General features: G+C 36.9%; 1 protein-coding gene across 1 annotated transcript; it reads left to right on the top strand.

The window, feature by feature from the left end:
- Positions 1–312: 312 nt before the first annotated feature.
- On the top strand, positions 313–16,979 carry LOC127787224 (uncharacterized). The gene is made up of 5 exons (XM_052315162.1): positions 313–595; positions 9,423–9,889; positions 10,027–10,240; positions 10,946–11,028; positions 16,605–16,979. The coding sequence occupies exons 2-5, from the start codon at positions 9,425–9,427 to the stop codon at positions 16,677–16,679; spliced, it is 837 nt and encodes a 278-aa protein (XP_052171122.1). The 5' UTR covers positions 313–595; positions 9,423–9,424; the 3' UTR covers positions 16,680–16,979.
- Positions 16,980–17,211: the final 232 nt, after the last annotated feature.

The following is a 17,211-nucleotide window of genomic DNA, read 5'->3' as shown; positions in this document are numbered from 1 at the left end:
ACACAATGGTATTTTGTCATCTATTCTCTCTATGGATGCCACTCTAATAACATTAAAATCCAAAAAAATTGGAATAATTTAAGTTATTTTAAAATTTAATAAGGAGAAAGATGGTAAAAATAAATAAATAAAAGGAATTTTTTATTTATTTGTTTTATTTAAAAAAAATGGGCTAACTACGCAATGGGCTAACCTGGTGAAAGGAAGAAAAAGAGAGTTGGGCCAAGCCCACTCTTGGCCCACTGATTTGAGGGAAAGAAACCTAGGCTATTAGGCTTAGGGTTTCCCCTATAAATTGAAGAAAACCCTAAGGTTCTCTCCTTTAACCACAAGGAGCCGCCAGACCAGCCTCATCCATTCTACAATCTCTCCTCCTCCAAAAAATACTGCCACCAACAACGACCAGACCACCATCTCCGATCACTTCTCTGTCGTCCGTCCTTGTTTGTTGTTACCGCTATAGCCAACTCCGATCACTGCCGTAGCGCCTGACCTCCTCAGTCATCGAATCTTTGCCCATTTTCTAGCATTTTTGGTAAACGTAGCGCCTGACCTCCTCAGTCATCGAATCTTCACCCATTTTCTAGCATTTTTGGTAAGGTTTTCAGCTATCTTTCAGTTTTTTCATATAAATTTATATATACAGGCACATATGGTGTTTCTTTAAAAATTAGAACCTAGATCTACTAAGATCTAACCACAAGTCTTTTTGATTTTTAAGTATTCTGATGGTTGGTTTTGATCATCAGAATTTGCCATGGACAATGACTTGCCCAAAAATGAGATTCTTCAACCAAAATCATTTTTTAAATTACTAATATTTAGCTGTTGGATTGATTTGAGTTTTGGATCTGTTAACCACTATAGTCAAGAGAACTTGATGACCGGTCTCGTTTGTCGAAATCACTAGATGTCAGCAGATGATCAAGTGTCGGCAGTGAGCCACCATGACTTTTTTTTTTTTTTTCCAATTTTCCTGCCAAGGGGTTGTTTGGCTATGAAAATTTAGTTTTGGGGTTTTAAAACATTTTAGAAAACAATGTGGATCTTAAAACTTTTACAATGTTAGATTAGGCCCATAAGTAAATAAAATTATGAATTTTCCCACGAACTTCAGAAATTATGAATTGATCCCTATGTTTTTAAAATTATAAATTGGACCTTAAACTTTTGAAAATTTAAAATTTTGCCCCTAGTCCTGCATGAACTTAATGATTACATGGACATATTTTTCAAGCAATCCAAATATGATATGCTACAAGTATATAGTAATATACTTTTGTATGTTATGAAAACCTGTCTTACATTACTTAAAGCCCCAAATTGCACTTAAAATATTTTACTTTCCCCTCTCTCTCTATATATGTATATATATATATATATATATTGTCAGAACTTTGGTTTTGATGGCAAAATTCCTTTTTAGCTTAGAGGAATTTAGAAAAAGACTAGAAGGTTTGGGAGAAGAGAGAATGGTGGGAAAGAATAACAACAACAACAACATACCAGCCTTTATCCCACTATGTGGGGTCGGTTATATGAATTCTAGACTTTCATGTATTTTTGTCTTTTGTCATATTTTCATTTAGGCCCATATACTTTATATTAAACTTTAATGTCTCTGTTAAAGTCTTCTTGGGTCTGTCTCTATCTTTTTTTTTGACTAATTGTTCCATTTCATCGACTCTCCTCACATGAGCGTCTCTTGGTCTCTTTCTTACATGGCCAAACTATCTTAGTCTAGTCTCTCTCATATTCTCCTTAATCGACTTTTCTCACAAGAGCGTCTCTTGGTCTCTTTCTTGCATAGCCAAACTATCTTAGTCTAGTCTCCCTCATCTTCTCCTCGATTGGCACTACTCCTACCTTATTACGAATAATCTCATTTCTAATTTTATCTTTTCTTGTATGGCTGCACATCTATCTTAGCATCCTCATCTCCGCTACTCTCGTTTTTTACTCATGCTAGAATTTGACTACCCAATATTCTAAACCATATGACATGACTGGTCTTATAGTTATCTTATAGAATTTTACTTTCAATTTTAATGTGATTTTACCATCACATAACACCCTCGATGTCGCTTGCCTTATTTACAAAAATTTGAAATCAACTTTTTTAACTAACTAACCAATCTTCCCGCTTCATTCTACAATTACTAATTACACTTGAGCCCTCTTATTCAATTATTCTCGTGACAACTACCCTCCCATTCAACAACTTCTTGTCCTCAAGAAGTTCAAAATAGGTTGGCCACCCTCAGAAATTGATTAAGTAACTGGGGAAGGTACTCCCAAGTGTTATTCTTCGAATGGAGATTGGATAATCGGACAAGGACTTGCATCAAAGGGGCCCCATGGAGGTGTATGATGCACCTATCCACAATAGCCACAGGCTCTGGGGCCACTGTAGACTCAATCAGGGCCGTTGGTGGGGCACTGCTAGCTACATGAGTCCTGATAGACTTTTTAAGTAGCGAGACATGGAACACGGGATGGACTTGGGACTCTGGGGGCAGCTGCAGTTTGTAAGCTACCCTGCTTATCCTTGTGGCAATAGGATAGGGGTCAAAGTATTTTGGACTCAACTTCGAGTGTTGACCTGGAGCCAAGGTTTGCATGTGGGCCTTTCTGAACTTTAGGTATACCAGATCTACTACTTGGAACTCTTGGTCGGACCTTTTTCTATCAGCAAACTGCTTTGTACGGTTCTAAGCACTGACCAATTCCTTCTTCAACACCTGCAACACTTGTTGCCTTTGCTGTAACCACTGTCTCCACTATTACCTTCCCTGTTATTGCTGCCAGTAAAGGTGGTTTATACCCATATAAGGCCTCGAAAGGAGTCATCTAGATGGCACTGTGATGGCAAGGATTGTACCACCATTGAGCCAATGATAGCCAGTGATGCCATCCCTTAGGTTGTAGAAAACATAGGCATCTCAAGCAGTGTTCAAAAACGCGCTAGGCGCTAGTCGGGCGCCAGGCTGGGGCCTAATGCCTAGGGCGCCTAGGCGGGGCTTAGGCGGCGACTAGGAAAAATGGTTGTTATGGTTGTTTTTTTTTTTCTTAATGAACTATCTAATGAACTGGTATTAATGTATTATAGATAACAACAAGCTTGCTACCACCGCAAGCTTGCGTTGGCAACAAGCAGCAAGCTTGTTGAGCCTAGGCCCAAGCTTGCGTTGGCAGCAACGCAAGCTTGCTGCTGCAACAAGCAGCAAGCAGGAAGTTGCTGCTACTTGCTGCAGTGAGTAGCATGCATAGCGGAGGAAGACGAGATTGAAGGCAGAGGAAGATGGATACATACTGGCCAAGAGACGAGATCGACGGCGGCGGCGAACGATTAAGAGACGAGATCGGCAGCGAGAGAGAGAGAGAGAGAGGACCCGCGATGAACGACCAGAGAGAGGAAGGGAAAGGGGAAATAGAGAAAGGGAAGGGGGAAATAGATTGCCCCAGGCCGCGCGCGACCCATGCGGTTAGGCGTCGCCTCGGCCGTTTAGGCGACGCCATGGCCCGATTAATCGGACCCGGCACCTAAGGTGCCGACCAGCCTTTCTTCGCCAAGGCCAGTGGCCACCTTACGCCTAGGCGGTCGCCTAGGCCGAATTTTCGAACACTGATCTCAAGTACGTTTCTAGGCATTGATTCACTCATTCAGTTTGGCCATTTGATTTCGGGTGATATGCTGGACTCATGTGTAACTTAGCCCCCAAGCTCTTGAATAATTCCTTCTAGAGAAGGCTGGTAAAGATTTTATCTGTTGAAATCACTTGTATTAGATTAGCTTGTATGTCTCGAGAGAGTTGTTTTCTTTTGCTGATTGCATTTGTATGTCACTTGATCTATTCTAGAAGGTTTGTTTCTAGAATGGTTAGTTAGCAGATTTGTTAAATCGGTTAGTTGGTTGTAACTTCCGATAGTTTTGATAACTTTCTGTTTCCGCCTCTATGCTGTATAAATAGAGGTCGGGTGTTAGCTTTTTAGGTGTGCTTTATTCTGTCTAGGAAGAGAGGAGTATGCGCTGGTTTCTACTTGAGTACTTAAGAGGGTATATCTTTGTATTTTGGGTAGGGAAACTCTCAGCAGTTCTGTGTATAAGGCTGGAGAGATCATTTAGTGCATGTAATCCTTTCAAGGTTCATTCAAGATAGTGAAGATAAAGAGCCTAGGGCAGTCTGGATGTAGGTCTTGCAAAAGACTGAACCAGGATAAAATTCTTGGTGTTCTTGATTGTTTGGTTTGTGATCTGTTTTTTGATTTATTGCAAATCTTGTGTGTGTCTTCGAGTGAGTGATTCAGGGAGTGTTTCGATTGTGAATTTGAGTGTGATTGAGTGATACGAAGCTGGGGGATTATTCCAACATTATCTCTATATGAAATTATGGTATGGGGAACACCATTTAGTTGCACTGCTTTGTCGAGGAAGAGGCGGGCCACCTCTTGGGCTGTGAAGGGATGCGTTAGGCCAATGAAATGGGAGAATTTAGTGAATCTATCAATAACTACCAGTATACAATCCCGACCCTTGGACTTTGGTAATCCTTCCACAAAGTCCATCGAAATGTTGGTCCATGCTTGGGTAGGAATGGGAAGCGGTTGGAGTAGCCCTAGTTGGGCTACTGTTTTGTGCTTGCATCTTCTGCAAGTATCACATCTCAACACGAATTCCAGAACATACTTCCTTAGTTTAGGCTAGAAAAACATCTGCTTAACCCTTTGATAAGTGCCATGCACCCCAGAATGGGAGAGCCATGCAATGTTTCCAAAATCTTGCCCTTTAACTCCTCATGATCCCCTACTACCAACCTGCCTTGATATCTCAGTACTCCATTTTTCAGGGTGAACCCGGGTCTTGAGTCGGGGTTTACAGTAAGCTGCTCCATTATTCCCTTAGCCCATTCATCTCGTGCATAGCTATAACTGACCTCCTGATACCAGTCAGGCACAACTGCTATGATGGAGGCTGCCAGTGCTTCTTCAACACACCTGGACAGTGCATCTGCGGCCTTGTTTTCCTTTCCCTTTCGGTATTGGATAATGTAGTCCTACCCCATTAATCTCGCCATCCCTTTCTTTTGTAGATGCGTGTGTAGCCTCTGTTATAGGAGAAATTTAAGACGCATGGTTTGTTTTGATGATGAGTTGTCCACCTTCCAAGTAGCAGCACCATTTGTCAACTGCAATTAACACCGCCATTAGCTATTTGTCATAGACACTAACTCCTTGATGCCTTGGGCTCAAAGCTTTGCTAATGAAAGCTAGGGGCCTTCCCTCTTGGGATAATACTACTCCTATTCCAGTGCTACTAGCGTCAATCTCTAGAGTGAAAGGCTTGGAGAAGTCCAAAAGGCCTAGGGTAGGGGCTTTACTCATTGCCTTCTTAAGCCTCTCAACCGCCTCTTCTGCTTTCTCATCCCACTTGAATCTCTCCTTTTTCAGCAAATTGGCGAGCGGTCTGTTAATTGCTCCATAATCCTTAACGAACCTCCTGTAGTAGCCTGTGAGGCCCATAAATCCTCTCAAGGCCTCTACTGATGTGGGCCTTGGCCATGATAGCATTGCAGCTATTTTCTTGGAATCAGTGCTAACTCTTGCACCAGAAATGACATATCCCAAGTATTCTACCTTTGGTTGGGCAAAAGAACACTTAGACTTTTTAATAAACAGTTGATTGAATCTCAGGACCTTTTGGAACAGTTCTTAGATGGTTGAGGTGTTGTGAGAATGAAGGGCAGTAGATGAGGATGCCATCAAAGAATACTAACACAAATTTATGGTGGTAGGGTTGGAAAATATTATTCATTAAAGCTTGGAAGGTAGCAGGGGCATTGGTTAAACCGAAGGGCATTACTAGAAATTCGTAATGTCCTTGATGAGTAGAGAAGGTTGTTTTAGAGATATCTTCAGGGATATCTTCAGGGTTTATACATATCTGATGATACCTTGATCTTAGGTCCAATTTGGTGAATACCATAGCGTGTTTTAAGCTCATCAAGGAGGTCTTCAATTATAGGAATAGGGAATTTATTTTTCACAGTTTGGGAATTGAGCTGGCAGTAGTCTATGCAAAAACGCCAGCTCCCATCTTTTTTCTTAACTAGTAGTATAGGTGAGGAATAGGGGCTTTGACTTGGCCGAACAATTGACCTAGCCAACATATCCTTAATCAGGTACTAGATTTCTACTTTCTGTTTAAGGGGATATCTATAGGCTCGAATATTGATAGGTTCGATATTTGGTTTTAGAACAATAGAATGATCAAAAGGTCGGTAAGGTGGCAGTGATTGAGGTTCATCAAACAGGTCCTTAAATTCAAGCAAGAGTTTATTAAGGAAGTTTATTTCGTGTACCTACCAAGGTTGTGATTGAGTAGTGATTTTTGCTTTCACTTGCTCGGTATTCCTTTCTCCATGGTCCATTGCTTTAATTGAAAACAGCTCAGCTACTTGAGTCCATTTGGACTTTAAGACCTTCTGCAACCTCCTTTCGGTAATCATCTTACAAACCCTAGTTTCAGGACTCCCTATAAGGGTCAATCTCTTGCCATCCTTCTCAAATGTGACTTCTATTGCATTGAAGTCGAAGCTGATAGGGCTCACACCTAGTCCACTCCTAGGACTATATCACAACCCCCTAACTTTAGCAATCTTAGATCCACTTCAAACGACTCCCCATGCATCTCCCAACAGAACCCTTCACACGCAAATCAACACATCACCTTATTGCCGTTGGCCATCGTTACTAACAAGGGTTGAGTCCCTATCAACTTACACTTCAACTTCTTTGTCGTCCTCTCATCAAGGAAGCTATGAATGCTTCCACTATCTATTAAGACCATTAGCCAATGATCTTTGGACTTTCCTTCCACTCATATAATCTTGCTGTTGGCTAGACCCCAAAGGGCATGGAGAGATATCTCAATATTTCCCCTTCTTCATTACCCTAGGGCAACATTTCTTCCTCTTGCTCCTTTACATCTTCATCTCCTTCTTTGAGTAAGAGTTGCCTCCTACACTAGTGCCCGGGAGTATATCGATCCCCGCATCGGAAGTAGAGTCCTGTTCTCCTCCTCTGTTCTGCGAACCTCCCGCTATTCAGAGGCACAGGGGCTAAGGCAGAGGATTGTCCCCCACTTGTGTTTCCTTGGATCATCTTATTCCCTTCTCTTCCTACCCCTTTGTTTCCCGTCGAAGTCATTCCCACATTCAAGGCCCTCATCTACCCTCTCTATTTTTTCATTAATGCTTCTACCGTTAGCTCCTGCAGCCTTGCACATTTCACGGCTTGCTTCATTGTTCTTGGCTGTTGCATTTAGACGGTGGGCCTTAATTTTTCACTTAATCCACTCGCAAAATTGAAAACAAAATATCCCTCAGTCAGGTGGGGGTATAGAATGGTCATGAGGGACTTAAGCTCCTCAAATTTCTATTGATATGTCTACACCATTCCTTCCTGGCAGAGCTTATTGAATTCCTCAACCACATCCAGCCGATTCTGATCTCCAAACCTCTTGCAGAGGTCCTCTACAAATTTTGCCCATCGGCAGCCTTCCTTAGTCCCGATCCACCCCTGAAACCATGCATCCCTTGCATCGTTTAGGTAAACCGTTGCAAGAGTCACACGCTGCTGCTTTGGCACCCCATAGAAACTGAACATCCTTTCGCACTTGCGCACCCACCATCTTAGGTTCGTCCTATCGAACATCGGTATTTCCAGTTTACGAGTTGGAAATCCATGCGGATGGGGAGCTATGTGATTACCCTGCTGCCTCTCCACGTGATTCTCCTCTACCATCGTTGGATCACCCCCAAATTTAGAGGCACCTTCCGCGCGGGAAGGAGGATTATGGTCGGGTAAGATGGGATCGGATCTCTCCTGGGGAGGAAAATCTGGTGAGATCCTCACTTGGTTCTAGCTCGTGACCATGTGAATAAACATTTGTATCTGGTCACACAATTGGTTGTGTTGCTCCCGATTTTCATCCCTCCATCGTTCCATGGTGCCTTTGATTCTCCTTTCCATTACTACCTCCATGGGTGATTCCAAACCACCCATCCGCATTTGCATATCAGACACCGTAGCAGTGACTTGTTGCAATTGAGCTTCCATTTGCTTCATCCTTGTGCCGTCTGCCATGGTGAATTTCGGTGAAGTCGCGGCCTAAGATCTACTTTGATACCAAACTGTCAGAACTCCAGTTTTGATAGGCGAAATTCCTCTTTAGCTGAGAGGAATTTAGAAAAAGACCAGAAGGTTTGGGAGAAGAGAGAGAGAGAGAGAGAAAATGGCGGGAGAGAGAATGAGTATATTGATAATTGTGTAGCTAATCTGGGAGGATGGCATTAGAGCTATAGATACTGCTCCAGCTCATCCTTAGGTGCCAAAGGCCACTTGCCTTATTTACAAAAAATTGAAATCAACTTGCTTAACTAACTAATCAATCTTCCCGTTTCATTCTACAATTACTAATTACACTTGAGCCCCCTTATTCAATTATTCTCGTGACATATATATATATATTGTATATTGTGCTTTAGAATAATGCATTTTTTCGGCTTCTTGACAAGTTGCACTCATTATTATTAGGTTTTACTTCCAATGAAAAACCGGTGTTACTATGTCCTATTACATGCACACAAAATCTTGTATGCATTTTTAATTTTTGAATGATATATACATGTATATATGTGGAACAATGTGTTATGCGCACACCTATATCTGATACTGATATGTGTGCATATGGCTTAAATTTTCCTAGCAAACAATTTGTCATTGTAGTTTTGTGGATATAAATAGAGTTCTTGCCATATGGATATGGGTCATGCTTAATTGGATCCCTATTTAGGGTTATTGATCATTTTGAAGTGGATCCTTTATATAATATTTAAAATATCACTCTAATAATAAATTAAATTGGAATGAATTAAATTGGTGAAATTATTTCTCATTTTGTCCTTGCATTAATTTCATATACATAACTTTATATTGCTTTTGATTGCATCACTTTTTTATAAAAAAATTCTGAATTACATTCTATATGTATCATCATCAGTATATATCCCATGCATCATAATTTATATCGTGTGTAGTTTTTATAAGGGTCCATGATCTTGGCATGGACGGTTGTAATCCTTAATGTTTTGCAACTATTGTACCAACTGTTTTCAGCAAGAAAATAGTTCATGATTTCTTCATGTTTTGGTTGAATTTTGCTATAGATTTGATGTCTGGGACTCTCAGTAATGCATATTTTTGAATTATTAATTAATATGTTGTTTCTTGACTCTAGATTTATTTTCTTGCCTTTTATTCTAGAACATTGCTTTGCTTTCAAGAAATAATTGTATTTCTTGAGAGAGAAATTAAAGAAAAATAGCTTGGTTGGATTTGTCTTGATGGGTTAAGAATGACAGGGATGACTTTGGGGACGATTTTTCTTGGATATGATCAAAGATTGGAAAAGCAGTCGAGTACAATGGAGCTTGCTATCCAATCCTCTACATTTCAGTGGGATGAGGATTACCTGATTGCCTGGAATGAGTTCAAAAAGAATATTGAAGTTGGGAGCTCAAAGAATAAACATGGCAATGGAAATTCTGACCATTATGGTCAAGATGGTGTAGATCCTCAATATAAGATATTCTTAGAGAATTCGAGAGCGGATGGAACTTCATATATACTTGAAATTTCAAAAAATAACATGCCACCTTTGTTTATAAAGTATGAAGCAAAGGGATATTTAGATAAAGAAAATGAAGCTCAATTGCCTGAAGAACCTAAAAATTTCTTGGGTCCACAAGCTTTTTTGGCCTCCTCTGCTTCAAACTTTGATGAAGAAAAGTACAATTCATTGAAAACTTCAAAAGCATTTGCTTTGGCTGTAAGTAATTTTTTTTTTATTCTAAGTTTTCTTTGCTGTCCTCAAAATTTTAGCGATATAGCCCATCTTGAGTATTTGATGAAACTATATTTTAATTTAATTTAATATATTGTTGACTTTTTCGTGCATTTGTGAAGATGGATGAAGATGAAAGTGGCACGTGCAAGCATTCTCAATTTAGGGAGAAGCTCATGGTCAAGCTAAGAGAACCATATGATCAAAAGGAATATGAACAACTTTGGAAAGATATTAATGAGAAGAAGCAAAAGGAAGGGTGCAGAGATTTGCGTGGATCATTAATATTATATAAAAAAGCTGAATACAGTCCATCTTATCTTGAACAATATAATGGTAAGTTGAATAGAATATAAAAGTTTTTTTTCCCAACGAAGTTTTTTTTATAAGAGTTTCTTTATGCTAGTGATTATGTTTGTTCGATTCCTTTATCAAACTCAAATATTCTCCAAACAATACACATTTTAGAATTGTGATTGATGGAGCGTTAACTTCTTTTGCCTTTATCTTTAGTTAAAGGATCGTAGCTTGCAATAGCTTTCTTTAGTTTATTATAACCCTTTTGGAAAGCCACTATGAATCCCAATACCGAAGTTAACTGGTTTTTATTAATTACTGAATCTACTTGAGGGACCTGATGACTAAAGATATTTATAAAATTACACTTGGGTGTTTGATTTAGTCATCTTGTATTAGAGTTATTATGTTTGTTGTTTTCAAGAAATTTTCGGTAAGTCCAAGGATAAATGGGTAATTTAAGTTGGCATGGGTTATATTCACAATTTTATTATGAGCCCAAAGGTATGATCAACTTTAGAATTGGTTAACCAATTCATCTATATTTTAAAGATGATGTCAGTTTCCATGTAATGTGTTCCATTTCTTTTCTCATTTTATATTTATAAACCTATACTATTAAGTTGTAATCGCAAGGTTGTTTTCATATGCTTTCTTGGTGATTTGTTTCTTTTGTTACTCAAAGATCATGACTAATATTCTTTTCCTGGAAAATGTCATAAATGCAATGTTTTGATGATGCAGAGCTTAAAGAAATGATTGATGCAGTCATGCCTGATAAACACAAAGTGTTATATCTTTTACGTGGATTTTTCTATTGGTTACAGGTGAGTGTTTAATTCATCATCTTGTTTTGCTTTTGGTCGAGTATTTAATTGTTAAATAGTAGTCCTTTGATTAATATCTATATAGCGTGTGCTTAAGGGAGTTTATTTTAGTTTATTTTTCTTAGCTTATTCGTACACATGTAAACAAATTTGTTCACCTATCAATTTAAGTATATCCCCTGAGAATGCATGAAGTACAAAACAAGGAAAAACTTTTTCCTCGGTAAACGAGAAGCTTGTGCACATGTTACAATGCTTCACAGTTACCAAGGAATTAGATTCAAACAAGATTGATGTCTCTCCCAAAAAAGAAGCCTAGAGCAAATCTTCTAAAGCTGATGTTGGAATAATCCCTAGCTCCGAAACACTCAATCACACTCTAAAATCACAACCGAAACACTCCCTGAATCACTCACTCAAAACACACACAAGATTCTCGGTAAATCAGAGAATAGATCAACAACCAAACAATCAAGAACACCAAGAATTTTATCCTGGTTCGGCCTTTAGCAAGACCTACATCCAGACTGCCCTTAGGCGCTTTTATCTTCACTATCTTGAATGAACTTGAAAAGATTACATGCACTAATCTACCTCTCCAGCCTTATACACAGAACTGCTGAGAGTTTTCCCTACCAAACTACAAAGTATTTCGGTAGAAACCAGCGCATACTCCTCTCTTTCTCTCTTCCCAAGACAGAATAAAAGCATACTCCTAAAGCTAACACCCGACCTCTATTTATACAACATAGAGGCGGTAACAGAATGCTATAAAAAACAATCTATTGGCAGTTACAACTAACTGACCGATTAATTAACTTGCTAACTAACCATTCTAGAAACAAACCTTCTAGATTAAAACAAGTGATATACAAAAACTTAACAGCAGAAAGACAAAACCGACTCCCTCAAGATATACAAGCTAATCTAATACAAGTGATTTACAACAGCTGAGTAAACACTTCTTTTTGTATATTCTAAGCAACAACTTGGCCCTTATGATCTCTAGCCAAGATGTCCTGAACCATACAACTATTTGAAACGGCAACATCCATATTAATCTTGATAGTGCTGAAAAAGGAGCACACAGTGGGGAAGAATTCAGAGCATGTGTTTGATTTCTAGTGGCCTCAAATATTTGTCTTTCTATATAAGCCAAATGTTTATTTTACTTAACATTAATTTGGGACTAGGGAAGGTTAATATCCAATTTGTTATTAAAAATAAGTTCATTTCTAGTCTTCCAGATCTGCATAAATAGAAAAATATGAGGTCATTTGAATTATTGAAGCAAACAATTGAAGATTATATTGGTTTGGATGAAGCACCATTTTGAACCAATCTACATCAAAGGTTATGTTGATCTTATCATTGTCTAGCCCCCATCTGTGTAAATCAAACTGCTTTCAGTACTAGGAATTTTAAGAATCGATGCACTAGGGTTTCTTCCCAATTGCTTGCATAGGGGATGCTAATTTTGAATTTCGAACCTCTTAATAAGTTTTTGAGCCTACCATGCGTTCAATGTTTCCAAAGAGACTTCCAATATTTAGTTGTTAGAATTTGTGGGATGTGAAAGCTTTCATTAATAATCAACTCATAAATTGATTTAGAAGATAATTCATTATGATTTTTATTGATCCATTTGTTGTTATCCTTTAGTGGGAAGACATGGATTGAAACTTTGAGAATATTGACCATTGAATCTATTTCATAAACTCTTTTTGGTTGTTGTCTAAAACGAAGGGCTTCTTTTGTAGTAAATCTTCTTTAAATCTAGCTACCAATTTGTCATGTATTGAGGCTATAACCTTTACTTTGTTGCCATCTTTTACTTCGTTGCTATTCGTAGCTATTATTGTAATTTTTGGTGGGAATTAGCCTGCTGGTAGAAGGTTCCAAGTAGTGCAAGTTGTATGTAACTGTTAGGCAACTTGACTGATTCTAGAAGGGACTTAGCAACCGTTTTGGCACCAATCCCAAGTTGAGGTGAGGCCGTATAAGAGATCGGCCCAACTCATTGAGAAGGCATGATTTGATAATTGAAATCCAAATTCTCACTCCAAAACTTCTCGTTCTTTCTCTCTCTTTCTATTTTTCTCTCCCTATTCTACATTCCACCCTTATTCCCACGAATTCTCTCTCGGATCAAAGAGAATTCTCTCTGTCAGATTAAAGATTTGACACAATTTTCTATATCTCTCACTTCCACGAGCAACAGAGTATTATTTAGTAACCTAACACTAGACAAAGCTCTTTGCAAAACTATTTGAAGCCTTAAAACTCTAAATAAAAAATTTGAATTTTCACTTAGATGGCATCTAACTTAGTGAGCATAAGACCCAATTTAGCCACTCAAGTATAAGTAGATTAAATATTATGTACAATTTATTATGAGGATATTGAGAATATGTTACATCGTTTTTGCGATTATCATTTGATAAAAGTAGTATAGATGGGAATCAACACAACCCATATGTTACGGAATGCTTAGATGCTAAGCTTTTTAGGACTTTTTGTTTGAAGGAATACAAGGCTTTGACCTCAATGCAAAACAACCCTTTTTTTCACCATCTCACAAATTTACCTCTTTATTTTCTATAAAATATCCTGCAAACTTTTGAATTAGACATAATAAATTAGCCCTTCTTTTTTTTTGCTAGATTAGGTACTCAAATTCTAGAAATTGTGGTGAGGAAAGGATACTTCTCTCCTAAGGCCATTAGTAATGCTGAGAAAGCATACTCTCTTGATGCATGTGTTCTAAGTATATGGCTAATAAAAAAATACTTAAACATTTAACTATATTCAATGCCATGCTTAAGGATCTAATTTGGATGCACCTTAATTTATTTAACAATCTACTCATTGTCATCTCTTTATTATTTTTGTAATGAATTATGAGCATGGTCACTCAAAAATGGGTGATGTATTTGGGAATGTAAATTTACTCTTCTAGTTTTCGATTTCTTTTTTCTTTTTTGCCATCAATTTGTGATGATTAATGTTGCTATCAAATTTTGATGATGTATTGGATAATGGTATTTTTTTCACGTGAGACTTTATCAATCTGTCACTGTATTTATGGTCATTTGATTTTAAATCTTTTTAGCTTTGTAGAACAATTGTGTATGATTGATGAATAGTGTCACCTCATTCTTTTTTTTGGTTAAATGATGTTCAAATTTAAGAATAAAAACACTTTACTTTTTGAAGGCTAGTGGGGTATATTTATACAGAATTTTTAAAAAATTACTATTTAAAAAAATTAAATAAAACTATAGACAAACTAATTAAGAAACTTGTGTTCTTGGTGCCAACTTAGCATGACTATTTCTCAAAAGAGAACCGCTGGTCTATCCAACGATTCTTCAATAGAATATCTTAATTATAGGACATAAGGTTCCGTGAACCATTTGGTTATCTATAAACTGCTAGTCAACCGACTCAACCCAAAAAATTTTCAATAGAACCGCATGTATACTTGGCGATTCTTCTAAGAACATTGTACAACCTAGCAGTTTTCTATACCTACTGCGAAATTTAATGTTTCACAACCATTTACTTAGTCAACATTGAACTATAATCAAAACAATAGCTCTAAATATAACTTTTTCAAACAGTGCCCATACTATGACAATCTTGAGATCGCATGGTAACTTGTTCTCTAACTCTAATGAGCTCTTGGTTCTCAAACACTTCAACCCAAATAAGATTTTTAAACAAGATAAAAAACTGATAAGCTTTCCAACTTCTCTTTGAGCCATCTAAGCATACTTAATATCTAGCCTTCAAAGAGTCCTTATCATTTACACTTCTATTTTACTTAGATATTATTTCTTTCAAAAGTAATTTCTTTTTATAAAGGACCCTGTCAGTTGGAAAAGAAAGCAAGAATGGAGTAAGAACCCATTTTGACCTACATAAACACATTCTCGTAAAATTGAAAACTGTCTTCCAAGCTTGGTTAGAAACTCCTACTAAATGATAGGGTGTATTTGGGTGTGTACATGTAAGTTCAAATTTCTCCCTCTCTATAGTACTCCTGCTTGCGCACACAGAAACACACAAAAAAAAAGAAGATATTTTCACTCTTATACTTGGTTCACATATTCATGAATTGTATTTTAGTTGGGAGACTCAATTCCCTTCCATCCTTATATCTATTTCATTATAATTTTTCTAACCTAAATTTGTTTTAGATAGTAGATTGGTTTCAAAGAATATTAGCAAACCATAAAACGAGAGTAAAATCATTCAACTAAGGTTTTCAGAGGTAACAGTCTAATGGATTTGTAAAATAGTAGAGAGGTTTGTTGTGGTGAAAGGTTAGCAAGAGAACTTTGCATATGGATTAAGTATTCACTCAACACTTCTAATGTTGGATGTGTTCCTCTTATGCATAAGCAACCCCAAGACCAAATAAGGGAGAAAAGTAATGTTTAGCTAGTAAGCTAACATCAAACATAAAATTTGTTGGATTAAATATCATAAGCTCTAGACAAATGAGTAAATCACTGGGCAATAAGTCTCTTAATGATGAATTGTCTTGCTTGAGTACAATAAAGAAAATGAATTAGGGTCAATGCACTGAGGCCCAAATGAAGTGTTAAATCTATAAGTTCTCCCATTTTTATGGGTGATGGGTTTACAGAAAGGCTAAAACATTGGCAAAGTCTGGATATAACTTTTGTATTTAGGAAAAGTTCACACAAACGGAGATTGTTATGTATAAAACTTCAAAAGGTAAGTTAAGAAATTTGAATTATTTTGATTTTTAGTACTAAATCTAGGTTTTGTTCAAATTATATGAATATTTTAGTTGATTTGTTAATTGGATGTTGTAATTCAAATTGCATGTCTTTTATGGTTAAACATTTGAACCATAAGTAGACATAAAATTTGGTACCAAATATCTTCTTGCTTCTTTCTTTGATGTCACTCTTATTTATTTTCTACATTTCTCTCTCTTGTCCTAAATCGAACTTGGTATTAGAGTGCAGCTATAATCCAATTTCCTTAAGTTGATTGAAGTCATTATGTTGTTGTTGCTATATGTATATCGTTGCAAGTTTCGTATAACTATTGCTTGAAGCCTTTTTTTGGATAAAGGAAAATTTTATTAATAAATTAAGAAGAAACATCTTTAGAAGAAAAAGATTAAACATTAGGGGTAAAAATTCTTGCAAAATATGACTGTTAGATAAGACATACCACCTTTAAGCTAAACAACGAGCTAGTTGATTCCAACAAGCAGGAAAGATCTTAGCAGTGTTGTCATTTTCTTTAAAACAATTGAGTTAAGATAAATAACACCATAAATATAGTGATTAATCACATTTAAAAATCACACTTAACTTTCACAACCAATTTTCAATCATCTTTTCCAATCAGTTTTCATTCTTTTTAATAACAAGTTATTGTTCTTACTGTAGCTACACTATCATTTGGTTACTGGAGTCAATTTAACAAACACCACCCTTCCTTGCAATGATTTAGGATTTGCATATCATTTGTATATTTCTTGCATATTATTGACAATTTCTAAATCTCTTGATTGGTTTGTTTTGTTTCAGAATTTGGTTCATGATGATGAATTTCTGCCATGGATGGACAAGGCATGTTTGTCAATTATGCTGGGAAGTCCGTAGAAGATTTTGCCTCTATTGATATGCCTTGTGAAGGTTGTATCTAGCCACATCATCAAGTGGCTTTAACGTCATGGGATCCAAGAATGATTTAATTGAATTTTTCTCTATGGTGTTGAACTATAATTGCTTATTATCCTTTTACATAGTTTGCATTTTTTCAGTCATCAACTATTTGTTCATCAAAAGTGATTGTATTAAAATTGTAAATATCATAAATAAATTGCTGTTATTGTCAGAAGAGTTATAACTTTGACATGAAGTTTAATGTATTGTGAATATGATTTAGATTTTAGATCTCAACCATTCATTTTTAGTCGGTTTTCATTAGAATTTATTTTTATTTTTAATGTGATTTACTTGGTGAATTTATTTATCTTTAGACTATAAATAAACACTAAAGAGAGACCAATTTGGATTATAATTGGGATTTCTTCCCTTGTTAAATTCTCGTATTCCATCCACGCTTACCCTTGTTCTTTTTTATTTCTTTTCTTCCTTCCCAAGGGGTTGCTTTAGCACAAGTTAAGATCAA

The sequence above is a fragment of the Diospyros lotus genome, chromosome 12 (assembly GCF_014633365.1).
Source record: "Diospyros lotus cultivar Yz01 chromosome 12, ASM1463336v1, whole genome shotgun sequence".
Lineage (NCBI taxonomy): Eukaryota > Viridiplantae > Streptophyta > Magnoliopsida > Ericales > Ebenaceae > Diospyros > Diospyros lotus.
Note: the sequence above shows the minus strand (reverse complement) of the source record. Positions and strands in the feature narration are given on the sequence as shown.

Excerpts from the sequence above, each read along its gene's own strand:
- LOC127787224 (XM_052315162.1), top strand. The coding sequence starts at position 9,425 with ATGACTTTGGGGACGATTTTTCTTGGATATGATCAAAGATTGGAAAAG. Across the intron at positions 10,241-10,945 it reads TTATCTTGAACAATATAATG|AGCTTAAAGAAATGATTGAT; the intron begins GTAAGTTGAATA and ends TTGATGATGCAG. Across the intron at positions 11,029-16,604 it reads GATTTTTCTATTGGTTACAG|AATTTGGTTCATGATGATGA; the intron begins GTGAGTGTTTAA and ends GTTTTGTTTCAG.